This window comes from Heterodontus francisci, chromosome 28 (assembly GCF_036365525.1).
Source record: "Heterodontus francisci isolate sHetFra1 chromosome 28, sHetFra1.hap1, whole genome shotgun sequence".
Taxonomy (NCBI): domain Eukaryota; kingdom Metazoa; phylum Chordata; class Chondrichthyes; order Heterodontiformes; family Heterodontidae; genus Heterodontus; species Heterodontus francisci.
Genome location: NC_090398.1, coordinates 11,296,940 through 11,324,841, shown reverse-complemented (window position 1 = coordinate 11,324,841; position 27,902 = coordinate 11,296,940). Strand labels below are relative to the sequence as shown.

Here is a 27,902-nt window from a genome sequence, read left to right as displayed (position 1 = left end):
TCCTCCATTTCCTCTCAAGTCCTTGACCGTGTTGTCGCCTCCCAAATCTCGACCTGTCAGCAGCCTTTGACACAGTTGACTACACCATCCTCCTCCTCTGTCGTCCAGCTGGGTGGCACTGCTCTCACCACTTTCCATTCTTATCTAATCGTAAACAGAGAATCACTTGCAATTCTTCTCCTGCTCCCGCACCTTTTATCTCTGGTGTCCCCTAGGGATCTATCCCTGGCTGCCTCCTACTTCTCATCTACATGCAGCACCTCGGCAACATCGTTCAAAATTACGGTGTTAGTTTTCACATGTAAACTGACAACAGTGAGCACTCCCTCACCACCATCTCTCTCAACTCCACTGTTGCTAAATTCAGACTGCTTATCTGACATCCAGTACTGGAGAGCTGAAATTTCCTCCAATTAAATATCGGGAAGACTGAAGCCATTGTTTTCAGTCCCCGCTCCAAATTCTGTTCTCTCGCTACTAACTCCATCCATCCCTCTCCTGCATCAGTCTGAGATTAAGCCAATCTGTCGCAACCTTGGGGTCACATTTGACCCCGAGACAAACTTCCAATCTTAAATTCGAGCCAGCACTAAGAACAGCTGCTTTCACCTCCATTATTTTTTTTCCCCCAAAATATACTTCATTCACAAAAATCTGTATTAAAAAAAATGACACTACAAAACAGTTCAAAACAGCTCCAAGTCGACAATACAAAGAGTGCAAAGGAGATCAGTTTCCTTCAAAACAGGAGTGTGTTGCCTCACAACCCTTCCATTTCATTTTACATGCCATGTACATTTTACAGCAAACAAATATTTTCTGGATACAGCCCGAGGGATTTTCCATGGATCCAGCCCCTCCGTTCACCTTGGTGGGGGAACCTTACACTGTGCTCTTTCCCCATTGAGCCTTTGCTGCGGCTGCCCCAAGCTTTAGTGCGTCCCTCAGCACGTAGTCCTGGACCTTGGAATGTACCAGTCTGCGACATTCGGTCGTGGAGAACTCTTTGCGCTGGAAGACCAGCAAGTTTTGGGCAGACTAAAGGGCGTCTTTCACCGAATTGATAGTCCTCCAGCAGCAGTTGATGTTTATCTCGGTGTGTGTTACAGAGCTGCTTGGGATGAACCTCGACAAAAACCATTGCATCTCTTTCCACACCTGCTTTGCAAAGACGTTCCAGAAGGAGGTGGGCAACAGTCTCTTTTCCCACCACAGCCACCTCAAGGGCATTGTGTGGAGGGGGTGAGACTCCGGGCGTACAGGAAGGATCTGACGGGGAGGGCTGTTCTCACCACCAGCCAAGCTACATCTTGATGCTTGTTTGAAAGTTCTGGTGATGAGGCATTCCGCCAAATGACTTTGGCAGTCTGCTCGGGGAACCATCCGACAGGATCCACCATCTCCTTTTCCCATAGGGCCTTGAGGACATTCCATGCAGATCACTGCCTGATGGATTGGTGGTCAAAGGAGTTTTTCCGTAGAAACTTTTCCATGAAGGATAGGTGGTACGGCACGGTCCAACTGGATGGAGCGTTGTGTGGCAATGTGACCAGGCCCATCCTTCGCAACACCGGGGACAGACAGAACTTCAGCAGGTAGTGACAATTGGTGTTTGCGTACTGGGGCTCTATGCACAGCTTGATGCAGCTGTACACAAAGGTGGTCATCAGGATGAGGGCGACATTGGGTACATTTTTTTCCCGCCTTTATCCAGAGATTTGAACCTTGTGTGCCTCCTGACCCGGTCCATTTTGGATCCCCAGACGAAGCGGAAAAAGGCTCGGGTGACCGCCACAGCGCAGGAGTGGGGTATGGGTCAGACCTGCGCCACGTACAGCAACAACGTGAGCGTCTCGCACCTGATGACCAGGTTCTTAGCCACAATGGAGAGAGATCGCTGCCCCCACATGCTCAGCTTATGGTGTACCCTGGCTACTCACTCCCTCCAGGTTTTGGTGCACGTTCCGAGCCATATCCCCAGCACCTTCAGCTAGTCTGACCTGACGGTGAAGGGGACAAAGGATCGGTCAGCCCAGTTCCCAGAGACCATGGCCTCGCTCTTGCCATGGTTAACTTTGGCTCCCGAGGCCAGTTCAAACTGGTCACAGATGCTCATCAGTCTGCGCACGGACAGCGGATCCGAGCAGAAGACAGCGACATCGTCCATGTACGAATGTCTCCGCTGCCTGGGATTGTCACCCCTCTTATGCTTGCATCCTTCCTAATAGACAAACAAGACCGGGGAGAGAGGACAGCCCTGTCTGACTCCAGATTGGATCAGGAAACTTTCAGATACCCACCCATTGATTGAGCTGTGCTACTGATATTTGTGTAGAGCAGTTTGATCCAATTGCAGATTCCCTCCCCAAACCCCATTTTGGAAAGCACATCCATCATGTAGGTGTGCGATATCCTGTCAAAAGCCTTCTCTTCGTCCAGGCTGATGAGGCAGGTGTCCACCCTCCTGTCCCGTACATAGGCGATCGTATCCCTGAGTAGTGCGAGACTTTCAGAGATCTTTCTGCCAGGTACAGTGCAGGTCTGGTCAGGGTGAATCGCCAACTCCAGAGCAGACTTGGCTCGACTGGTGATGACTTTGGACAGAATCTTGTAGTCAACATTAAGCAGTGAGATGGGTTGCCAATTTCTGATTTCTCCCCCCTCCCCCTTCCGCTTGTAGATGAGGGTGATGATGCCTTTCCTCATGGATTTTGACATGCTGCCGGCCAGGAGCATACTCTCGTATACTTCCAGCAGGTCCGGGCTGACCCAGTCCCGCAGGGCCGAATACAACTCAACTGGTAAGCCATCGCTTCCGGGAGTTTTACTCGTCTCGAAGGACTTGATGGCCTTTGTCAGCTCGTCCAGAGTTAGCGGCTTGTCCAGTCTCTCCCTCATGCTGTCATCTAAGACCTCTGTGATAGATGACAGAAAGGACTGGGAGGCTCTGCTGTCTGTGGGCTTCGCGTCATACAGCCCAACCTAAAAGGATTTGCTGATTCTTAGTACGTTGGACTGCGAAGACGTTACCAAGCAATCCTCTTCCTTCAAACTTCTGATCACAGAGCTCTCTGTGTGTGTACCTTTTGGAAGAAGTAAAGTGAGCACGTCTCATCCTGCTCAATGGAGCGGACTCTGGACCAGAAGATGATCTTGGAGGCCTCCGTGGCAAAGAGCGAGGCCTGCTGGCTCTTCACCTCATGGAGGTCCTCCTTCACCTCTACCCCCATCTACTGCAGCCAGAGCAGATTTTGCATACTTTTCTGGAGTCGGGACAATTCTCTCTGTCTCTCTCTCGCCCTCTGAACACCTTTGAAGATCAGGAACCTCTTGATGTTCTCCTTGATCGCCTCCCGCCGCTGAACTGGAGACTCCGAGGGGTTTCACGGTCCTCCAACCTTTGTAATCCCTTTTGAGTTCCTCAGCGTTCTCTGGGGTTAGCAGTGTAGCATTGAGCTTCCACATCCCCCTGCCAACCCACTGGTCATCCTGTAAGTGACAGTCGGCCAGTTAGAGGCAATGGTCGAAGAAAAACACTGGCTTGACGTCGGTGGATCTGACCGTGACAGCACGGGACGCAAACAGGAAGTCAATCCTGGAATGGGCAGACCCGACCGTCTGCAGGTTTGCTGAAGACATCGTGAAGTTTGGCATCTCTTACTGTTTCTATTAGGAATCTGGATATAACGTCCAGTTTGTTGTCGTCTCTGCTGGATCATCCAGCTGCATCGACGATGCAGTTGAAGTCACCGCCTAAAATGACCAGCCTGGACGTCGCCAGCAGCAGTGGGAACTGCTGGAAGACGGTCAGCCACTCGCTGCATTGAACCGGGGCGTACACGTTGATCAACCGGAGCGGAGCATTGTTGTACATTACATCTGCTACAAGGAGGCGACCGCCCACCACCTCCTTAACTTCGGAGATGAGGTTACCTCCCCGCAGCAGAATACCCAGGCTGGAGGAATGGGATTCATTACCCCCTGATTAGATCGATGGTCCGTGGGACCACCATCGCAACCACTGCCTGTAGGTGCTGAGGTGTGGTATTCCACACTCCTGCAGAAACAGTAGATCGGCTTTGACCTTGGCGATGTAATCCAAGGTTGAAACACATCGCATGTTAATTGAAGCAATCTTTATACCCATTTTTAAGTTAGTTGTTGCTTCCCACACCATTTGCCCTTGCTAGTCCCAGTTCTTCGGTATGTTCCTGCATACCCATAGTGTACGCAAGCCGTTTTACGTTCGTTGGGCTCAGAGACCCCTTCTGGTTTCTCATGCAGGGTTTGTTCCGCTGGAGTGACATCGGGGGGTTCTTGTAGGCAGCAAGGAGTGGGCTGCCCTCTGCTGTTGGTATCTTTCCCCTCGGTCCCCTCTCGTAAACATCACTGCTCCCGGCTTCCCGGAGCTGGAGTGGGCCTGACGCTTCTTTGTTCTCGGTGTCCCGAAGCTGGGATGCGCTGGGCACGTCACGAGGTTCGTCGCTTGGGTTTGGGGCGTGCTGGGCCCATCACAGCTTCCAGGGCTGGGGGGCTTTATCTTCCAGTTCCTTTGAGTTCTGCCACTTCTTTTGCAGGTGCCGTCGTTCCGGCATTTCCTCGCCAGTGAGGAGGAGCTGCCGTAGTCTGTCTCAGACGGTAGCCTCCTCTTGCCACTGGTTTGGGTGGTGGCCTGTTCTGATTTGGAGGTTTTTTCTTTGTGGTTTTCCTTTCTACCACTTGCCACTGACCTGTTTGTCCATCTGCCTCCTCCTCCTCCTCCATTGATTCTGTCTGTGGAGGAGGGGCTTCCGGGCACAGGGTAGGTGTCGGTCGCTGGTTTCAGCTGCCTCTCCTTTCTTCTCCTCCTCAAGTAGACTTTCCTCGCTGCGGAGAGGGTTGCCTGTCTCCTTCCCAGCACCAGACTCATTCGTCGTTCCTTCTCCTGGCCTTTCCTCGGACCTTGCCGCCTAAACATAACGGAGGCAGCGTTTGGGGCAGGTTATGTAGAGGTGGCCTGCCTCACCGCACAGGTTGCAGCACTTACTCTGCTTACAGTCCTTGGTCTGATGGCCTTCCTTCTTGCAGACGACTGTGCTGCAGTTAGCTGCCACGTGACCAGATTTGCCACAGGCGCGACAAACTCTGGGCTGCCCAGCGTAGACCAAGAAGCCTCGACTTCCTCTGATAGCGAAGCTGGAGGGAGGATGGATGATGGCTCCGTTGGAATCGACCTTCAAGGTCACCTTGACCTGCCGCTTGCTGGTCCAAATCCCAAAGGGGTCCTTGACATCAGTGCTCTGCCGGCCACCTCGACGTACCTGGCGAGAAAGGTGAGTACATCCACGACAGGAACATGAGGGTTGCAGAGGTGAATCGTCACCACCCGGTCACGTTGTGACGGCAGCGTGAAGAGTGGCTCCGCTGTGAGAATGGACAGCAGTGTCTGGTTTCCCTTCTCCTTGAACACCTTCAGGAACTTGATGCATCCCGCCACATTCTTGAACGTCGAAACATCCACTGCTGGGGAGGTACTGCAGGCAGAAGATGTCTGTAGCTTGGAATCCACAGCAATCGATGAGGATCTCTTGATGAAGAAGATACGGTCAACCGGTGCATCTCCTTCCTTGTCCTTCACCACCACCCGAGCGGTGTTATGCACTCCTTGGCCTGAAGCTCTAAAATTGGTTCCAGCCATTTTGCTCAAAGCATACCTGGAACAGGATCAAAGGCCACTGATCACCATTTCTCCCCTGCCAGGTAATTACCTCCGTAATATCGCCGACTTCACTCCTGTCTCAACTCATCTGCTGCTGGAACTCTGATTCTTGCCTTCGTTACCTCCAGACCTGACACATTCTGGTCTGGCTGGTCTACCACATTCTACTCTCCATAAACTCGGTCATCCGAAACTGTGCTACCCGTGTCTTGACTCGCACCAAGTCCCGTTTCCCGATCACCCCTGTGCTCACTGACCTCCACTGACTCCTGGTCATGCAAGGCTTTGTTTTAAAATTTGCATCCTTGTTTTCAAATCCCTCCACGGCCTCACCCCCCCCTCCCCCCCTCCTTACTGTGTAATCTTCTGCAGCCCCCATAACCCTCCATGATATCTGTGCTCCTCCCATTCTGGCCTCTTCTCCATCCCTGATTTTAATTGCTGCACCCTTATTGGCCTTGCCTTCAGCTGCCTGGGCCCCAAGCCCTGTAATTCCCTCCCTAAACCTCTCCGCCTCTCTGCCTTGCTTTCCTCCTTTAAGACGCTCCTTAAAGCCGACCTCTTCGACCAAGCTTTGGGTCATCTGATTTAATATCGCTTTGTGTGTCTTGGTTTCATACTTCGTTCAATAATGCCCCTGTGAAGAGACTTGGGACGTTTTATTCGGTTTAAGGCGCTATTTAAATACGTTGGGTTACAGGGCTTAGCAGGGCTTGAGACGTGGGCGAGGTTGCTACTCACAGAACCTCGGCTGCCTGCAGATTCGCTGTTGCACTTCCCGGCCTTACAAGAGCGAGGTTATTTGAATAATAACTCACTGGGTGTGCGGTGCTTTGGGATGTGCGAGGTAAAGGCCCGCTCCCCGACCCGAACCGACGACATCTGTCAGGGCTGGGCTGGGCCGCTCTTCTGGGTCCGGACTTTGGGCTTGGGCTGGGTCCGGGGCGGACACACACAGCAAGATAAGTGTTAAAAGTTAAAAACTTAACTGAGCAGCGAGTCCGGGACGTTAATCCGGGAAACTGAGTCTGTGCGGTGAGCGTCTGTATGACATCATCACGCTCTTGCTGCAGCTTCCTTGAGATTGGAATCAGAAGGTAAGTAAAGGGAACATTGCGGTGGTCGGGTCGGACTCGGGAGGTGGGGTAATGGAGGGACTCGGGCCAGGCTGGGTTTTTTTTGGTCACTTGAGCAGGCCTTTCGTGCAAGGCACTGTACAAAGGCAAGTCCTCTGACAGGCAGCAGAGGGTGGCTGTCGGCTCATCTGAGACCAAAGCTTCTGATCAAACCCAAGGCTCTACCTCCATCTTGTGGCTGGTTGCATTACACCCACTCACTGCCATAGCCTGCAATTACAATGAAATGGTCTGTTTCTGCACGAGGGGCCGAATGGCCGACTACTCCTATTTCATATGTTCCTAAACACCTCCGACCAAATTGCATTCATATAGCGCGTTTTAATGTGGTAAAACAGCCCAAGGTGCTTTGCAGTAACGATTGTGAAACACGATTTTGCGCTGAGCCACATCAGGAGATTCTAGCATGATCAAAGTAGTAAAATGTATGGAATTTGAGTGTGCCGGATCTCGATGGCCAGCAATGGGGATGTGCCAGTGGTCAAAATTGGAGGAATGCAGTAATCTTGCAAGGTGGTGGGTCTGGAGGGGGGAGGGGGGGGGGGGGGTTACAGAATTAAGAAAGACAGACTTGCATTTATATGGTGTCTTCCATACCCGAGCGTCTCAAAGCACTTTACAGCCAATGCAGTACTTCTGAAGTGTAGTCGCTGTTGTCATGTAGGAAACGCGGCAGCCAATTTGCACACAGCAAGCTCCCATGAACTGCAGCATGCGAATGGCCCGATCTATTTTTGTGGTGTTGATTGACACCAGGGAGAGAACTCTGCTGCTGCTGCTCTTGGGAGTGCCTTGGGAGTCTGCTCATTTACCTGAGGTGCTGCACAGTTTGACGGCACCTTTGGCAGTGAAGTACTCACTCAGTGCTACTACCCTGAAGCATTTCCTCTGCCCTCCTGGAAGTCTTTTACCACGGCGAAGCTCAGAGTGAAGCAGTTGCTCCAGGAGCACGGTCTTGGGCATGCGGGTGATGTGACCTGCCCAGCAAAGCTGGTTTTAGGTGATTAGCACCTCGATGCTGGGAATGTTGACCTGGGAGAGGATACTGACATTAGATCGCCTATCTTGTCAACGAATGTGAAGGAATTGGTGCAGGCACTGTTGGAGGTATTCCTCCAGTTACTTGAGGTGCCTGCTATAGATTGTCCAAGTCTCCGAGGCATATAGGAGCACAGGAATCACTGCTGCCTGGTGCATCATGATCTTAGTCCTGGCATTGAGGTCCTGGTTCTCGAATACTCTGTTCCTCAGTCAGCCGAAGGCAGAGTTGGCACATCGAAACCGGTGGTGGATTTCATCATCTATGTCTGCCTTCGCTGCCTGGAGCGGCCCGAGGTATGGAAAATGGTCCACATTTTCCAGTGTCTCGCCGTGGATCCTGATTGGCGGCTGATGATATGCCACAGGAGTGGGTTGGCAGAAGACCTTAGCTTTCCAGATGTTTAAAGTAAGGCCCGTCCTCTCGTGCTTCAGTGAAGAAGTCAACGATGACTTGGAGTTCAGTCTCCGAGTGAGCCCATAAGCGAGCGTCGTCTACTGAAGCTCAATGACTGAGGTTGGAGTGACCTTTGTCTTGGAGTGGAGGCAATGGAGGTTGAGTAATTTCCTCATCCGTCCTGTAGATTGTCTCCACTCCACTCCTGTGGGGAGCTTGCTGGAGGTGACGTGCAAGATGGCAATGAGGAAGATGGGGAAGAGGGTTGATGCGATGCCACATCCTTGTTTGACGCCAGTCATGACTGAGATGAGGTCTGTGGTGACCCCATTCGTAAGGCTTATTACTTTTACGTCATCATGTGGGAGGCACAGGATAGTGACCAATTACAGAAGGCAGCCAAACTTGAGGACTCTCCATAAACCCTCACGATTGACAGCATCAAAAGATTTTTGAGAGGTCAGGAAAGACCACATATACAGTTGGTGCCGGTCCCTGCATTTTTTTGTGGATTTGCTGTCGAGCGAAGATCCTATCTGTCGTGCCTCACAGTGGGAAAAATCCACATTGCGACTCTTGGAGTTCGGCGGCCACTTGAAGGAGGTGGCTCAGGAGAATCAGAGGCGAGAGGGCGACCAACTCTCTGGGAGGGATGAGGCCAGGGATAAGTTGGAAAACGATGAGAATTTTAAAATTGAGCTTCTGCCGGACTGGGAGCTAATGTAGGTTAGCGAGGACAGGAGGGAGATGGGTGAACAGGACTTGGTGTGGGTTCGGATCAAGGGCGGCAGAACTCTGAGACGTATCGGCATAGTTTTGTGGTACGATGGGGATGCAGTGGTGACGAACCTGGCCGAGCAAGACCAGGCCAATTGCCAGATCAAACCTGGGTATTGAAAAAGCAGCACTGAGGGCGGAGCATTTCCGCCCACTCTGACTGGGCAGAGACAGTGTCGCAGGGGCAGTGCTGTGCTGCCCTGTCGGAGGGAGCTCCGTGCTGAGGGAGTGCTGCACTGGCCTGTCAATGGGGCTGTGCTGAGGGAGCACCGCACTGCCCTGTTGGAGGAAGCTCAGTGTTGAGGGAGTGCTGTGCTGCCCTGTCGGAGGGTAGTGCTAGATACAGCTCTGAAACGGGCCCTTCGGCCCACCAAGTCTGTGCCGACCAACAACCACCCATTTATACTAATCCTACATTAATCCCATATTCCCTACCACATCCCCACCTTCCCTCAATTCTCCTACCACCTACCTACACTAGCGGCAATTTACAATGTCCAATTTACCCATCAACCTGCAAGTTTTTGGCTGTGGGAGGAAACTGGAGCACTCAGCAGAAACCCACGCAGTCACAGGGAGAACTTGCAAACTCCACACAGGCAGTACCCAGAACCGAACCCGGGTCGCTGGAGCTGTGAGGCTGCGGTGCTAACCACTGCGCCGCCCAGGGCTGAGGGAGAGCTGCACTGCTCTGTCAGAGGGGCAGCGCTAAAGAGGGCCACGCCGCACTCTGGGAGGGACAGAGCTGAGGGAGCACCGTGCGTCGGCAATGGGATTGGGCTGGATGGCTGCTTAGCGGGCAGCACGAAGCCAGTGGGCCTAAAGGCCGCCTTCCGTGCTGTACATTTCTATGATTTTTATGATCACATTGCTGTTTGCCAGGAGTTTGCTGTACCCAATTAGCCTGCAGCGTTTTATACCTCACAACACACGTCAAAAGTGCTTAATTTTCTGTGAGACACTGGGATGCCCTGAGATGACAGTGCTATTTAAAAAGAAGTTCCTCTTTGTCCAGCCAGTGAATTGCTTTGGGATTGCCGGCCCAGGTTGGCCTTCGACAAGATGCTATCCGGGTTAACTTGAATGGTGGTAGGACCTGAAGAGTTGAGGTGCTTAAAATGGAGAAGCGAGTTGATCGGGTAGACAGTGAAGGGACAACGATATAGTTCCAAGTCAGGATGGCGTTTGGCTTGGAGGGGAACTTGCAGGTGGTGTTCCCATGCATCTACTGCGCTTGTCCTTCTAGGGGGAAGATGTCGGGGGTTCGGAAGGAGCTGTCGAAGGAGCCTTGGTGAGTTGCTGCAGTGCATCTTGTATACGGTACACACTGCTGCCACTGTGCGTCGGTGGTGGTGGGAGTGAATGTTGACGGTGGTCGTTTGTCTTGGATGGTGCCGAGGTCCTGAGTGGTGTTGGAGCTGCCCCCATCCATGCAAGCGGGCAGTATTCCATCACACTCCTGATTTGTGCCTTGTAGATGGTGGACAGGCTTTGGAGAGTCAGGAGGTGAGTTACTCGCCTTAGAATTCCTAGCCTCTGACCTGCTCTCGTGAGCACAGCATTTCTGGCTGGTCCACTTCAGTTTCTGGTCAGAGGTGACCACCATGATATTGATAGTGGAAGATTCAATGATGGTAATGCTGTTGCATGTCAAGGGGAGATGGTTGAATTCTCTCTGGCTGGCGATGGTTGTTGGTCATTGATCGCCTTACGGGAAGGAAATCTGCCATTCTTAACCTGGTTTGGGCCTGATAGTGACTCCAAACCCACAGCAATATATGGTTGACTCTTAACTGCCCTCTGAACTGGCCTTAATCAATCATTGGTACACCAAACCTCTAGGACTGCCGTGGGAGTGCCTTCATGTGGGTTGCAGAGGCTCACCGCCGCCTTCTCAAGAGACCATCAGGGATGGTTAGTGGAAACCTGGAATACTCTTTCCCCTGCAATCTCTGCTCTTCTCCCCCGCCCCCCGGCCAACCCCTGGGCCAAAAGAAAATACCAGTGAGGTTGATGATCAATTTAAAATTGAAAGTTTGGAAACTCAGATTGACCAAATTTGGTTGGGTAAGGGTAATTGTATTCCAGGTCAGCATGGTGGAATTGTCGGAACGGGCTCTGAGAGGCTGAATGGCCTCGTGCTGTTCCATATTCCTTGTCACCCCTTATTGCAAAGGCAACAGGCCAGTGCGGTTACATGCAAGGTGCCTCTCTGTCAATGACCAACTGATGCGCGTTTGGTTGAGTGAGAAGCATTGCACAAGATATTGGGAAACCTTCATTCCTTGAGCACCTGTGGGATCTTCATTTACCTGAAGAAATAGGCTCCCCTCAGTGGAACGTAAGCCTGGGGTTATATGAACTAGGAGCAGGAGTAGGCTATTCGGCCCTTCGAGACTGCTCCACCATTCTGTAAGATGATGGCTGATCGATTTGTGGACACAACTCCACTTTGCTGCCTACCCCTGATGCCCTTTGACTCCCTTGTTTGTCAAGAATCTGTCTGCCTTTGCCTTTCAAACATTTAATGACCCTGCCTCCACTGCTGGGGGAAGAGAGATGCCCCCCACTAATCTCCTACGGAAACCTTTGTCCATGCCTTTGTTACCTACAGACTCGACGCCTTCCTCCCACTTTGCACGAGAGCTTGACCAAAAGCTCTGCTGTCCCATGTCCTAACACACACCAAATCCCATTCACTTAACACCCTCCTGTGCTCGCTGACATACATTGACTCCCTGTAAGGCACCTCGATTTTAAAATTCTCACCCTTGTTTCCAAATGCCTTCATGGCCCACATCCTTCCCTATCTCTGTAACTTCCTCCAGCCCTGATGACTCTCCCTATCTCTGTAACTTCCTCCAGCCCCGATGACTCTCCCTATCTCTGTAACTTCCTCCAGCCCCGATGACTCTCCCTATCTCTAACTTCCTCCAGCCCCGATGACTCTCCCTATCTCTGTAACTTCCTCCAGCCCCGATGACTCTCCCTATCTCTGTAACTTCCTCCAGCCCCGATGACTCTCCCTATCTCTGTAACTTCCTCCAGCCCCGATGACTCTCCCTATCTCTGTAACTTCCTCCAGCCCCGATGACTCTCCCTATCTCTGTAACTTCCTCCAGCCCCGATGACTCTCCCTATCTCTGTAACTTCCTCCAGCCCCGATGACTCTCCCTATCTCTGTAACTTCCTCCAGCCCCGATGACTCTCCCTATCTCTGTAACTTCCTCCAGCCCCGATGACTCTCCCTATCTCTGTAACGTTCTCCAGCCCCGATGACTCTCCCTATCTCTAACGTTCTCCAGCCCCGATGACTCTCCCTATCTCTGTAACTTCCTCCAGCTCCGATGACTCTCCCTATCTCTGTAATGTTCTCCAGCCCCGATGACTCTCCCTATCTCTAACGTTCTCCAGCCCCGATGACTCTCCCTATCTCTGTAACTTCCTCCAGCTCCGATGACTCTCCCTATCTCTGTAACGTTCTCCAGCCCCGATGACTCTCCCTATCTCTGTAACTTCCTCCAGCTCCGATGACTCTCCCTATCTCTAACATTCTCCAGCCCTGATGACTCTCCCTATCTCTGTAACTTCCTCCAGCCCTGATGACTCTCCCTATCTCTAACGTTCTCCAGCCCTGACAACCCTCCCTCTCTCTGTAACCTCCTCCAGCCCTGACGATTCTCCCTATCTAGAATCCTCTAGCCCTTACAACTTCCTGAAATCTCTGCTTTCCTCTAAGTCTGTACTCTTGTGCATTCCCGATTTTAATTGCTCCGCCATTGGTCCCTATGCTTTTTCCTGCCAAGGCCCTAAGCTCTGGAATACGCTCCCTCAACCCTTCCGCCCCTTTCTCCTCCTTTAAGATGTTCTTTAAAACTTACCTCCGACCTGTCACCTGTCCTAATAGCTCGTGGCTCGGTGTCAAATTTTGTTTGATAATCGCTGCTGTGAAGCACCTTGGGAGGTTTTACTCTGTCAATGGCGCTATATAAATTGAAGTTACAAAGCATTATGAAAGATTTGTAGTACAAAACTAGGCCATTCTGCCTGACTGGTCCATGCTGGTGTTTACACGTGAGCCTCCTCACGCCCTTCTTCATCTCACCCCATCAAAATCGCCTCCCATTCCTTTTTCCCTCATGTTTATCTAGCTTCCTTTTAAGTGCATCTCATACAAGCATAGAATGGTTACAGCAAAGAACTAGGCTTTTCGACAGTTATATGAAAAGGAAGAATGTACAGCATTATGGGAAGAAGGTAGGGGAATGGAACTGAGGGAATTGCTCTTTGAGAGCCGGTGCCGACATGATTGGCCTCCTGCACTGCAATGATTCTGTGATTGTGATTCTGACAGCTATCATACTGCACCCCTTTTCTGCTTCATGTTGGGCTCTGTCTCTTTTGTCGTCCAGGTAGCTCTGGATCTGCTTGTCATACCTTTCCCCCTCCTCATGGGAATGTACCCGAAGTATCCCCTGTTTGAAGACAGCCAATCTTTGATTCTAGTTTACCTTGGTCAGATCTGTTCTCACCCCATTGAAGTTGGTTCTCCCCCAATTGATTATTTTGACTCTGGATTGTTCCTTGTCCTCTTTTACCAATCATAACCTAATAGTATGGTTATCTCCTCAGAATGTTCCCCTACTGGCACTTGACCCGCTTCATTCCCCAGAACCAGATCCAGCAATGCCTCCTTCCTCTTTGGGCTGGAAACTTACTAATGTTGAAAATTCTCCTGAACACTTCATAAACTATTTCCCTTGTCTGCCCTTAACACTATTACTATCCCAACCTATATTAGGATAATTCCAGTCCCCCATGATATCTACTCTGTAATTCTTGTATTTCTCTGTAATTTCCTCGCAGATTTGTTCCTCTAAATCTCTCCCTCTAGTTGGTGGCCTACGACATACACCCAGAAATGTAATGGTATCTTTATTGTTTCTTAGCTCTAACCAAATAGATTCTCTCCTTGACCCCTCTCGGACATCCATTTTCTGGCACTGTAATATTCTCCTTCATCAATACTGCTATCCCCCCTCCTTCCTTTCCTTCCCTATCTTTGCTGAGCACCTTTATATCCGGGAATATTTAGTACCCAGTCCTCTTTTTAGAGCCAGGTCTCTGTTATTGCCACAAGATCATATTTGCACTTGGCCATCTGTGCCTGCAGCTCACCACTTTATTGACCACACTCTGCACATGCACATACTGCACAGTAAACCGAATTGAGACCTCATTACATTCCCTGACTGCACCTAATGACTTACTATTTCTTACTCTGGTGCTATCTGTCTCTCTCAATTCTCTGTGCACCTTGTTTTTCCTCCCTAATATTACCTGCTGCTTCCCACGCCCATGCCAAGTTAGCTTAAACCTTCTCCAACAGCACTAGCAAATCGCCCCGCAATGACATTGGTCCCGGCTCTGTTCAGGTGCAGCCCATCCGGCCTGTACATGTCTCATCTCCCCCAGAGCTGGTGCCAATGTCCCAGGAATCTAAAACCCTCCTTTCTGCACCATCTCTCCAGCTGCGCATTCATCTGCTCTATCTTCCTATCTCTACTCCCAGTACCACACGCTAGTGAGTATAACCTGGAGGATGAAATCTTTGAGCTCCCACTTGCTAGTTTCTTTACCAGCTCCCTAAACTCTGCTTGCAGTATCTCATCCCTCTTTGTACCTATGTCATTGGTACCGATATGGACCACGACTGCTGGCTGTTCACCCTCCAGACACCACACCACCACCCCTCCCACCCCCCCCCCCCCCCCCCCCCCAATCCCCCGCTGCTCAGTGACATCCTTGACCCTGGCACCATGAAGGCAACACCCCATGCTGTATTCACATCTGTGGCTGCAGAAATGCCTGTCTGTACCCCTGACTGTGTAACACCCAGCACTATTGCTTTTCCAATCTTCCTTCTGGTCCCCTGTACAGCTGAGCCAGCCATGGTGCCGTGGACTTGACTCTGGTTGCACTCCTCAGAGGAACCGTCACCCTCACCAATACTCAGTACACCAGTACTGCAGGGCAGCACAGTGGTGCAGTGGTTAGCACCGCAGCCTCACAGCTCCAGCGACCCGGGTTCAATTCTGGGTACTGCCTGTGTGGAGTTTGCAAGTTCTCCCTGTGTCTGCGTGGGTTTCCTCCGGGTGCTCCGGTTTCCACCCACATGCCAAAAGACTTGCAGGTTGGTTGGTAAATTGGCCATTATAAATTGCCCCTAGTATAGGTAGGTGGTAGGGGAATATAGGGACATGTGAGGATGTGGTAGGAATATGGGATTAGTGTAGGATTAGTATAAATGGGTGGTTAATTGTCGGCACAGACTCGGTGGGCCGAAGGGCCTGTTTCAGTGCTGTATCTCTAAATCTAAATATAAATCTAAAATTTCAGAACTCAATACTTGTTGGAGAGTGAGATGCACTCGGGGGCTCCTGCACTACCTGCCTCGTCCTCCTGGACTGCCTGGCAGTCACTCATTCCCTCTCTGCCTATATCCCCTTAAGCTGCGGGGTGACCACATCTATAAATGTGCTAGCCAGTAAACCCACGGCCTTGCGCTTGTGATTTCTGTTGCTGCATAAGCTCCGAAGCCCAGAGCTTGAGCTGCTCTAGCTGACGACACCTCCTGCAGATGTGGTTCTCCAGGACATGGAAAGTGTCCTGGAGTTCGCATGTGGAGCAGGATGTGCAATTCACAGGATTGAGCTGTCCTGCCATTCCTCTATTAGAGTGTTAAACTTAGGATTTAAATAAAGACTCACCAGCTACTCTCCAGTCAGCTGCTTCCCTTGTGCCGATCTCACTTTAGTTTATAAGGAGGTTAACTAAAATATTTTTACTTAACTCTTATTACCAAAAAACCTTAGATTTTAATTCACTGAAATTCAGACTTCTTCAATGTTGCTATCCCCTATTTAATTTTAACTTTATCCTCTAGATCTGATTGATTAATTGAGCACTGATTTGTGTTAAATGATAACTTATCAAATTAGCTTTAGTTCTTATGCTAATTAATTGATCGAGTCTTTAGTTGACAAATATTGATTCAATTAGAAGCTTACTAAAAAGAAATACACACCCCATGTGACTCTTTGACGTGACGTTATTTTGCGACCTTTTTTCCTCCCATTTGAATTCAGACTCTCAGACTCTCCGATCCTGCTCTATGCTCTTCCGCACTGATCCCAGCCTGCTTTATGCTGGACTATTCGCCTCAACCACTCCTTGTGCTAGCGAGTTCGGGTCTCGCCGCTCTCTGGGTAAAGAAATTTCTTGGAACTCCTTCCTGCGTTTGTTAGTGACTAATGTTTATTGCCTCTTAGTTCTGGTCTCCTCTGTAAGTGGAAACATCATCTCTACATCTGTACCCTATCAAACCCCTTCATCATGAGAACATAAGGAATGGGATTTAGGAGTAGACCATACGGTCCCTCAAGCCTGCTCCGGCATTTAATATAATTGTGGGTGATCTTCAGCCTCAACTCCACTTTCCTGCCTGCTCCCCATATCCCTTGTTTCCCTGAGAGATCAAAATTCGGTCTTTCCCAGCCTTAAATATACTGAATGATGGAGCTTCGACAACCTTCTGGGATGGACAGTTTCAAAGATTTGCAACCCTCTGAGTGAAGAATTTTCTCCTCATTACAGTCCTACATAGACTGTGCCCCTGTGGTCTAGATTCCCCAGCCAGGGAGAAACAATCTCTCAGCATCTACCCTGTGAAGCCCCTTCAGAATCTTGTATCTTTCCATGAGATCACCCCTCATTCTTCAAAGGTCCAGAGAGTATAGACCCAATTCACTCAGCCTGTCATCATAGGGCAACCCTCTCATCCCAGGTACTAATGGAGCGAACCTTTGCTGTACCACCTCCAAGGCAAGTATATCTTCCCTTAAATAGGGAGACCAAAAGTGCACGCAGTGGGCCAGGTCTGCTCTCACCATAGCTCGAGACAATTATTGCAAGACTTCCTCATTCTTGTTCTCCAATCCCATTGCAATAAAGACCAACATGCCATTTGCCATCCTAATTGCTTGCTGTACCTCCATGCTAACTTTCTGCATTCCTTCTATGAGTACACCCAGATCCCTCTGAAAATTCAAGTTTTCAAGTTTCACATCTTTTGAAAAATATTCTGTTTTTCTATTCTTACTACCAAAATGAATAACCTCACGCTTTCCCACATTATTCTCCATCTGTCACATTGTTGCCTGCTCACTAAACCTGTCTGTATCTCTTTGCAGCCTCTTTGTGTCTCCCTCACAGCTTTGTATTGTCAGAAAACTTAGATATCTCACTCTTGGTCTCGTTGTCTGTCATTAACATAGATTAGAAATAGCTCAGGCCCCAACACTGATCCTTGTGGCACTCCACTAGTTAAAAGCTGCCAACTTGAAAATGCCCTGTTTATTCCTAATCTGTTTCCTGTCTGTTATCCAATTCACCCTATTACCCCCAACTCCATGAGCCCTTATCTTGTGTGCTAACCTTTTATGTGGCACCTTTATCGAATGCTTTTTGGAAATCTAAGTATAGTATGTCTGCTGGTTCCCCTTGATCTACCCTACTAGTTAGAGCCTCAAAAAACGAATACATTTGTCAAACACCATTTCCCTTATGTGGAACCATGTTGAGTATCTCTGATCATACTGCGATTTTCTAAATTCGTTATGAATGGATTCCAGCATTCCAGGGATTTACCTTTGCGCTTCCATGCTTTAATTTGGATGTTAACTCCTCAACCTCTCAGAACATCATTCCTTAATCTGTCAGATCAAACCCCCTCCCCCTGGAATGTCCATTTTCTACAGAGAAGGGTCCCAGTTTATTCACTCTTTCCAAATAGGAAAAGTTGTTATGACTTATCCAAGCAAGCAGTGGAGAAAGCGTGTCCTGAATTGTATGCAGAGCAAGTGCGGATTACTTAACCTTGTGCTCCATCTCTTTCTCTTTTTATCTGCTCTCCTCCACCCCCCGTCCCCCCCACCATCGCAAACGCAAGGACCCAGGCGGAGATGGGACACACGTGCCGCGGGACGATAAACCTCGCCACCGCCAACATCACGGTGGAGGACTCGTGCAATTTCATCATCTCCAACGGGGGCGCCCAGACCTACCACCTGAAGGCCAGCTCAGAGGTGGAGCGGCAGCGCTGGATCACAGCACTGGAGCTGGCCAAGGCTAAAGCTGTCAGGATGCAGGCTGAATCAGGTAGAGGGTCAAGGGGAGTGGGGGAGGGGGGGGGGGTGGCGGCAGCAGCAGCGGGTGGGGTGGTTGGTGACATTAACTTTACTGGGGACGCGAGGCGTTAACTGTCCTGGGGGATTGGGGGCATGAGGGGTCAACTGCCGCAGGAGATTGGGGGCACTAGGGGCTGACTGTCCCAGGGTGGTCATGGGGGAGCGAAGGGTTACGATCTTGGGGCAGGGGAGCAAGAGAAGTTTACTGTCCTGGGGGAAGGGGGTCACGAGGGGTAATCTGTGCCGAGGCAGGGGCACATCTCTGTTGAACTAGTGGTGGGGTGGGGGGGGTGTGGAGGAGTGTGACAGAAAGCAGGATGCTATCGGCCAGTTAGCCTAACATAAGTCATTAAGAAAATGCTAGAATACATTATTATGGAAGTAGTAATAGGACTTTTACAATACATAATGCGAACAAGGGAAATTTTGACCAGTATATTAGAGTTCTTTGAGATGTAACATGCAGAGTGGATTAAGGGGAACGAGTAGATGTAGTGTGTTTGGATTTCCAAAAGGCATTCAATAAGGTGCCACGTAAAAGGTTACTGCACAAGACAAGAGCTCATGGTATTGGGGGTCATGTATTAGCATGCATGGAGGACTGACTAACAGGAAACAGAGTTGAGAGAAATGCGGCATTTTCAGAATGGCAAAAGATAACTAGTGGAGTGTCGCAGGGATCAGTGTCGGGGCCTCAGCTATTTACAGTCTATATTGATAACCTGGATGGAGCGACTGAGTGTATTGTAGCCAGATGTGTGAACAATAAGATAAGAACAAAGAACAGTACAACACAGGAATAGGCCATTTGGCCCTCCAAGCCTGCGCCGATCTTGATGCCTGACTAAACTAAAAACCTTCTGCACTTCCGGGGACCGTATCCCTCTATTCCCATCCTATTCATGTATTTGTCAAGATGCCTCTTAAACGTTGCTATTGTACCTGCTTCCACCACCTCCCCCGGCAGCAAGTTCCAGGCACTCACCACCCTCTGCGTAAAGAACTTGCCTCGCACATCCCCTCTAAACTTTGCCCCTCTCACCTTAAACCTATGTCCCCTAGTAACTGACTCTTCCACCCTGGGAAAAAGCTTCTGACTATCCACTCTGTCCATGCCGCTCATAACTTTGTAAACCTCTATCATGTCGCCCCTCCACCTCCGTCGTTCCAGTGAAAACAATCCGAGTTTTTCCAACCTCTCCTCATAGCTAATGCCCTCCAGACCAGGCACCATCCTGGTAAACCTCTTCTGTACCCTCTCCAAAGCCTCCACGTCCTTCTGGTAGTGTGGTGACCAGAATTGCATACAATATTCTAAGTGTGGCCTAACTAAAGTTTTGTACAGCTGCAACATGACTTGCCAGTTTTTATACTCTATGCCCCGACCGATGAAGGCAAGCATGCCGTATGCCTTCTTGACTACCTTATCCACCTGCATTGCCACTTTCAGTGACCTGTGGACCTGTATGCCCAGATCTCTCTGCCTGTCAATACTCCTGAGGGTTCTGCCATTTACTGTATACTTCCCACCTGCTTTAGACCTTCCAAAATGCATTACCTCACATTTGTCCGGATTAAACTCCATCTGCCATTTCTCCGCCCAAGTCTCCAACCAATCTATATCCTGCTGTATCCTCTGACGATCCTCATCATTTTCCGCAATTCCACCAACCTTTGTGTCGTCCGCAAACTTACTAATCAGACCAGCTACATTTTCCTCCAAATCATTTATATATACTACAAACAGCAAAGGTCCCAGCACTGATCCCTGCGGAACACCACTAGTCACAACCCTCCATTCAGAAAAGCACCCTTCCACTGCTACACTCTCTTCTATGACAGAGCCAGTTCTGTATCCATCTTGCCAGCTCACCTCTGATCCCGTGTGACTTCACCTTTTGTACCAGTCTGCCATGAGGGACCTTGTCAAATGCTTTACTAAAGTCCATTTCGATAACATCCTTCATCAATCATCTTTGTCACTTCCTCAAAAAACTCAATCAAATTAGTAAGACACGACGTCCCCTTCACAAAGCCATGCTGCCTCTCGCTAATAATTTGTTTCCAAATGGGAGTAAATCCTGTCCCGAAGAATCCTCTCTAATAATTTCCCTACCCCTGACGTAAGGCTCATCGGCCTATAATTTCCTGGATTATCCTTGCTACCCTTCTTAAACAAAGGAACAACATTGACTATTCTCCAGTCCTCTGGGACCTCACCTGTAGACAATGAGGATGCAAAGATTTCTGTCACGGCCCCAGCAATTTCTTCCCTTGCCTCGCTCAGTATTCTGGGGTAGATCCCATCAGGCACTGGCGACCTATCTGCCTTAATGCTTTGCAAGACACCCAACACCACCTCCTTTTTGATAATGAGATGACTGAGACGATCTACACTCCCTTCCCTCGACTCATCATCCACCAAGTCCTTCTCTTTGGTAAATACTGATGCAAAGTACTCATTTAGTACCACACCATAGGTCAGACAGCAGGTTGTGTGGAGGATACAGTAAGTGCAAAGGGATAGGAAGAGGTTAAGTGAGTGGGCAAAAACTTGGCAGTTGGAGTATAATGTGGGAAAATATGAACTTATCCACTTTTTGGCAGGAAGAAGGGAAAAGCAGAACATTACGTAAATGGAGGGAGGATGCAGAATGCTGCAGTACAGACGGATCTTGGTGTCCTTGCACGTGAATCACAAAATGTTAACATGTAGATACAGCAAATATAAAAGTAAAGTCTTGATAGAACTGTACAGGGCATTGGTGAGGCCACACCGAGAGTCTGGCATAGAGTCTTGGTCTCCTTACTTTAGGAGGGCTATACTTGCATTGGAAGGAGTTCAGAGAAGATTCGCTAGGCTGATTCCTGGGATGAAGGGGTTGCCTTATGAAGAAAGGTTGAGCAAGTTGGAGTTTAAATAAATGAGAGGTGATATTGAGACATAGAAGATTCCGAGGGGGCTTGACATGGTAGATGCTGAGGGGCTGTTTCCCCTTGTAAAGGAATCTAGAACTAGGGGGCACAGTTTAAAAATGAGTTCTTCCATTTAAGACTGAGATAATGAGGAATTTCTTCTTTGGGAGCGTCGTTAATCTTTGGAATTCTCTACCCCAGAGAACGGTGGAGGCTGGGTCATTGAACATATTCCAAGCTGAGTTTACAGATTTTAGATCTGCAAGGAAGGGAGTCCAGGGTGATGGGGAGCAGGCAGGAAAGTGGAGACATGGCTGCAATCAGATCAGCCATGGAGCAGGCTCGAGGGGCTGAATGGCCTCCTGCTGCTTGCGTTTATTACCTTATATTAACTGGGCTGGGGGTGGCGGTGCGCATTGGGTTCGTTGCACCGGGGGTGCGTTGGGCTTGCTGTCCCGGGGAGGGGTTGTGGGTCACGAGTGTTTAACTGCCCCAGGGCAGGGGGGAAATGTGAGGCGTTAACTGTTTTGAGAGATGCGTGAGGGGTTAACTGCTGCAGGGTGGGACTGATGCGTGAGGGGTTAACTGCTGCAGGGTGGGACTTATGTGTGAGGGGTTAACTGCCGCAGGGTAGGGGTGGGGGGGGTTGGTGCAAGGGGTTTATTAAGGGCTCTTGGGGGTTTGCATATGAAAATTCATTTCCCCCTGGATAGGTATGATTGAAGAATGGCTCCCCTGGGATGCGAGCGAAGATTGTGGTTAAACTCTCCCTGTTGTTTGACTTCCTTCCCCCTCTATTTGAAGATGACTCTGCGGACGAGGAGCCAGCCTCGCAGACGGACAAAACCGAAGTACAGAACACGCTGCGGACCCTCACCAGCAAGGTGGAGGACCTATCAACGTGCAACGACCTCATTGCCAAGCACGGCACGGCCTTACAGCGCTCGCTCAGCGAGCTGGAGAACCTTAAGTTGCCTCCTGAGAGCACTGAGAAAATTAAACAAGTCAACGAGCGAGCCACCCTCTTCCGCATCACCTCCAACGCCATGATCAACGTGAGCTGGCGCGCTACCCACCTCCCATTACAGTATATCTGCTTATGTGACTGTCACTCACTGACCCCTCTTCCCCCAGTGCCCTGTGTTACTGACTGTATCTCTACTGATGTTAATCCAGCTCCCTCACACTGTCACTCAGTAACCCCTCATCCCCCAGTGCCCTGCGTTACTGACTGTATCTCTACTGATGTTAATTCAGCTCCCTCACACTGTCACTCAGTAACCCCTCATCCCCCAGTGCCCTGTGTTACTGACTGTATCTCTACTGATGTTAATTCAGCTCCCTCACACTGTCACTCAGTAACCCCTCATCCCCCAGTGCCCTGTGTTACTGACTGTATCTCTACTGATGTTAATTCAGCTCCCTCACACTGTCCCTCATCCCCCAGTGCCCTGTGTTAGTGACTGTATCTCTACTGATACTCCAGCTCCCTCACACTGTCACTCAGTAACCCCTCTCCCCCCAGCACCCTGTTCTTGTATCTCTTCTGATAATCCAGCTCCCTCACACTGTCACTCAGCAACCCCTCTCCCCCCCCCCCCCCCCCCCCCCGCAGCACCCTGTGTTACTGACTGTATCTCTGCTGATAATCCTGATCCTTCACACTGTGCCACAGTGTGGAGGGTCGCTGGGTATTACTGACTCCTGTTTAACCCTTCCTCCCTCTTTTTTTGGGCCAGGCTTGTCGAGATTTCCTGCTACTGGCCCAAACTCACAGTAAGAAGTGGCAGAAAGCCCTCCAGCATGAGCGGGAGCAGCGGATCCGGCTGGAGGAGACCCTGGAGCAGCTGGCCAAACAGCACAACAACCTGGAGCGAGCGTTCCGTGGAGCCACCGTCTTGCCAGCCTGCTCTACACTCAGCACGGGCTCCGTCAAAGGTAAGGAGCGGTGCTGAGTGAGTCTCTAATCCAGAATTTCACGTAGGACTCACCAGTCATCCTTTGACAGCACCTTCTAAGCCCTCCATCTCTAATTCCTAGAAGGACCAGGGCAGCAGATGCATGGAACCACCACCATCAGCACGATTTCCACCCCCCCCCACCCCGCCAAGTCACAGGCCTTCCTGACCGAAATATATCGCCGTTTTGCTGTGTCAAAATCCTGGAACTCCCTCCCTACACCACATTGACTGCAGCTGTGAAAAAGGCTGCACTATCGCCACCTTGAGGGAAATTAAGGATGGGCAATTGATGCCCTCTTCCCACGAACAAATAAAAAACGTGAGAAAATCACGTGCATGCACAGCAAGGAATTCATTTGTAGTACATGGGATTGGAGGCTTTATACTAGCCTCGACTGAGGATTGGTTAACGGACCGAAAACACAGTCAACCGAAACAGGTATTTTAGTGTGGCAGGGTTATAACTAGTGCAGTGTTAGAGGTTCAGCTTTTCAAAGACGATATCAATGAGTTAGATGAGCGGGATGAGTGTAATATATCCAATTTTGCTGACGCTACCAAGCTAGGTGGGAATGTAAGCTGCAAGGGGGGCACAGAAAGGCTGCAAAGGGATAGAGACAGTGATGGGCAACAAGGTGGCAGATGGAGTATAATGTGGGGTAGTATGAGGTTACCTCACTTACAGTAGCAAGAATCACAAAGCAGAAGTTTTTTTTTAAAGGTGAGACACTGATGAACTTCGGTATTCAGAGGGATTTGGGGGTTCCCGTACATGAATCACAAAGTTAACTCTCAGGCACACCAAACTATTAGGAAGGCAAATGGTATGTTAGCCTTTATTGAAGTGAGTTGCTGCACAGAAGTTATGAAGCCTTGCTGCAATTGTACAGGGCTTTGGTGCAACCACACCCGGAATGCTCGTGCTCTGTTTTGGTCTGCGTACCTAAGGAAAACGATACTTGCCATCGAGGGGGTGCAGTGAAGCGTCGTTAGATTGATTCCTGGGATGTGAGGGTTGTCCTGACGAGAGATTGAGTAGAATAAGCCTAGGTTCACTGGAGTCTTGAAGAATGAGAGGTGATCTCATTGAAGTGTATAAAATTCTTGCAGGACTTGACAGGGTAGACGCTCCGAGGCAGTTTCCCCGGCTGGAGATTCCGGAACACGGGATTATCGTCTCAGCATGGAGGGGTCGACCCATATCGGACTCAGGAGGAGGAGAAATTTCTTCACTCAGAGGGTTGTGAATCTTCGGAACGCTCTACCCCAGAGAGCTCTGGATGCTTGGTCATTGAATATATTCTTGTGAATTAGTGACCGGCAGAGCAGGTTCGAGGCCCCATGTGGCCTGCCCCTCCTATTTCTTGTTAATTGCCTGGAGAATATAGCACTGAAACAGACCTGCTGGCTCTGTTGCAGGGTTTGTCCGTCTGTGTCTCTGTCTCACTCCTTCCCATCCCGCTGATCCCCCATCTGATTGAAGCATTTTGTGTTTTCAGGGAGCACCAGTAGCCGGGACCTGAGCGACGAGGACGATGAGAACGAGTTCTTCGACGCGATGGAGGACGTGGCGGAGTTTATCACTGTGCAGGCCGACTCACGGTACCACAGGTCAGTGTCAGTGTTGGGGCGTGGGCGGGGAAGGTTGGTGAAACCAGTGCCACTGGTCTGTCCCAGTGTCTGGCTGTACAGTGAGGTGTAGCTTTCCTCCCTGCTGTTTTATTTATTTATTTAGAGATACAGCACTGAAACAGGCCCTTCGGCCCACCGAGTCTGTGCCGACCATCAACCACCCATTTATACTAATCCTACATTAATCCCATATTCCTACCACATACCCAACTTCCCTCAAGTCCCCTACCACCTACCTTTTCCAGGGGCAATTTATAACAGCCAATTTACCTATCAACCTGCAAGTCTTTGGCTGTGGGAGGAAACCGGAGCACCCATCGAAAACCCACGCGGTCACAGGGAGAACTTGCAAACTCCGCACAGGCAGTACCTAGAATTGAACCCGGGTCGCTGGAGCTGTGAGGCTGCGGTGCTAACCACTGCGCCACTGTGCCGCCCATTCCCCCTTCCCTGTTCTCCCAACATAAAAGGCACCGACTCTCACTGGGCTGCCATCCCAACGAGTTTCTTCGCTATCCTGATTGAGTATGTGAACTCAATGTGTCTGCGAATCTAAAAAGAGTAAGTAATGAACCCCGGGTTATACCATGCCTTTCACAACCTCTGGACTTCCCACAATATTTTAGCCTCGATGACATACTTTATTTTCTGCAAGTGTGGCAGCTGTTGTAGTCGTTGCTCTTTTGTGGGATTTTGCTGTTCTGAAGTTGGCAGTTTCCATCTACAAAGCAACAGAGACCACATATGGCGCTGTACTTTGTGTAGTGGGGTTTTAAAAAAAATTCTTTCATGGGATGTGGGCGTCGCCGGCCAGGCCAGCATTTATTGCCCATCCCTAATTGCCCTTGAACTGAGTGGCTTGCTAGGCCATTTCAAGGGCATGTAAGAGTCAACCACATTGCTGTGGATCTGGAGTCACATGTAGGCCAGACCAGGTAAGGACAGCAGATTTCCTTCCCTAAAGGACATTAGTGAACCAGATGGGTTTTTACATCATTAGCCTAGCTTTAAATTCCAGATTTTTTTTTTTAAAGTTGAGTTCAAATTCGACCTTCTGCTGTGGTGGGATTCGAACCCATGTCCCCAGAGAAATACCTGGGTCTGTGTGTTACTAGTCCAGTGACAATACAAGTACGCCACCGCCTCCTCCAGGGTGGGGGTCCCTGAGGATGTGAAAGGCACAGTATCAATAAAAGAGAGATTAACTTGGTGATTTGTGTACACGGGTGCCCAAATCCCATGGTTAATGAGAACTTGGCTCCAATGCTTCAAGCCTGGCCTGTGTAGCTCTTGTAGCAACTGTAGAACTGATATCAAATATGTGCCTATTAATGTTAACATGTACATCAATAACCCGTTTGCTCGCTAATGTACGTTGGCTTCTGGATAATGCCTTGATTTTAATCTCATCCATGGCCTTGCCCCTTCTTATCCCATCTCTGTAACTGCCTATAGCCCTGGAACCCTCCCTCTCTCTGTAACCTCCTCCAGTCCCTAAATCCCTCCCTCTCTCAGTAACCTCCTCCAGCCCCAACAACCCAACCAAGATCAGTGCAATAATCCAATTCTGGCCTTTTATGCATCCCCGAGACTAATTGTTCCACTGTTGGCGGCCGCCCCTTCAGCCGTCTTGTTGATTATCATCTAAATCCTGCCGTAGCCACTCTTCTGGTGCACGATACTGAGACCATTTTATAGAGTGGCAGTCATTTACAGCACAGAAAGAGGCCATTCGGCCGGCTCTCCATGGAGCTATTCAGTCAGTCCCACTCCCCCACTCGATCCCGTAGCCCTGCAAATATATTTCCTTTAAGTGGCCACCCAAATTTCTTTTTGAAGTCGTTGATTGTCTCCGCCTCCACCACCCTTATGGGCAACAAGTTCCAGGTCATTACCACCCGCCACGTAGAAAGGATCTTCCTTGTATTCCCCCTGCATCTTTTGCCCAAAACCTTCAATCTGTGCCCCAAGTACCATTTGTTCATGGAAATAGTTTTTCCTTTTCTAACCTTTCTAAGTCTATCACAATATTGTACACTCCCTATTAAATCTCCCCTCAATCTCCTTTTGTTCTAAGGAGAACAAATCCATCTTTTCCAATCTAACCTTGGAACTAAAATTCCCCCATCCCTGGAACCGTTCTGGCCAATCTCCTCTACACCCTCTCAAGGACCCACGCATCCTTCCTGATGTGTAGTGACCAGAACTGGGCGCAGTACTCCAGCTGTGGCCTCACCAGAGCTTTATAAAAGTTCTGCATAACAAAAGCCATTTCTCTAAAGATGTCAGTGACCCCTCTCCCTTGTCTGTCAGCGCAGGAGTGGGGAGCTGTTTGTGTGAAGCTGTTTTTGGTAACGTGGGCTGTCTGATTGCAGAAGGACGGGCAGCAACATCAGTGGAGCCAGCAGTGAAGGAGCCTTCGAGGATCAAGTGAGTGTTCGTTCTCCACCTCACCTGGCCTCCGACGACGAGTGCTTTGTCCCCTTCTGGGGTCTGGTGGTTCAGCTGTTGAAAGGGTAGGGGATCGGGGCGGTGGGTCGAAGAGGATCCTCTAGGACTCTCCCTGCGGTTGTTCTCGACACCCTAGCCCAGTACAGCAGGCACTTTGCTAGCTACAGGATTCTCTTCCTCTTCAGTCACGATGGAGAGGAGCTGAGCATCCCAGACAGTGAAGGGGAAGGGGGCATGTGGCAGAATCATAGAATGGTTACATTACAGAAAGAGGCCGTTCACGTCAAGTCAGCAAGAGCATCTCACCTCATCCTACTCTGCTGCCCTTTCCATGTAGACCTGCAAAAATTTTTTCTCTTCAGGTAATTATCCAATTCCATTTTAAAAGCCTCCACCACACTCTGACAGTGCATTCCAGATCCTAACCACTTGCTGTGTAAAAATATTTTTTTTTCTCCTGTCACTTCTGGTTCTTTTACCAGTCACCTTAAATCCTGGTTTCACGATCCTTGCACCAAAGGGAACAGTTTCTCGAATCTGTCTGGATCCTTCATGATTTTGAGCACTTCTCTCAAATCTCCTCTCAAACCTCTCGGTGGAGAACAACCCCAGCTTCTCCAATATATCCTCAACTGAGGTCCCTCATCC

The 27,902-nt window shown here is 49.8% G+C and overlaps 1 protein-coding gene across 1 annotated transcript in view; it reads left to right on the top strand.

The window, feature by feature from the left end:
- The window catches only part of LOC137385088 (oxysterol-binding protein 1-like), a 71,673-nt gene that overhangs the window by 10,248 nt on the left and 33,523 nt on the right, over window positions 1-27,902 (top strand). The window contains exons 2-6 of the mRNA XM_068059840.1: window positions 18,057-18,265; window positions 22,015-22,265; window positions 22,950-23,148; window positions 24,671-24,782; window positions 27,179-27,233. Of these exons, the coding sequence (XP_067915941.1) occupies window positions 18,057-18,265; window positions 22,015-22,265; window positions 22,950-23,148; window positions 24,671-24,782; window positions 27,179-27,233 (826 nt within the window). The remainder of the gene's footprint in view (window positions 1-18,056; window positions 18,266-22,014; window positions 22,266-22,949; window positions 23,149-24,670; window positions 24,783-27,178; window positions 27,234-27,902) is intronic.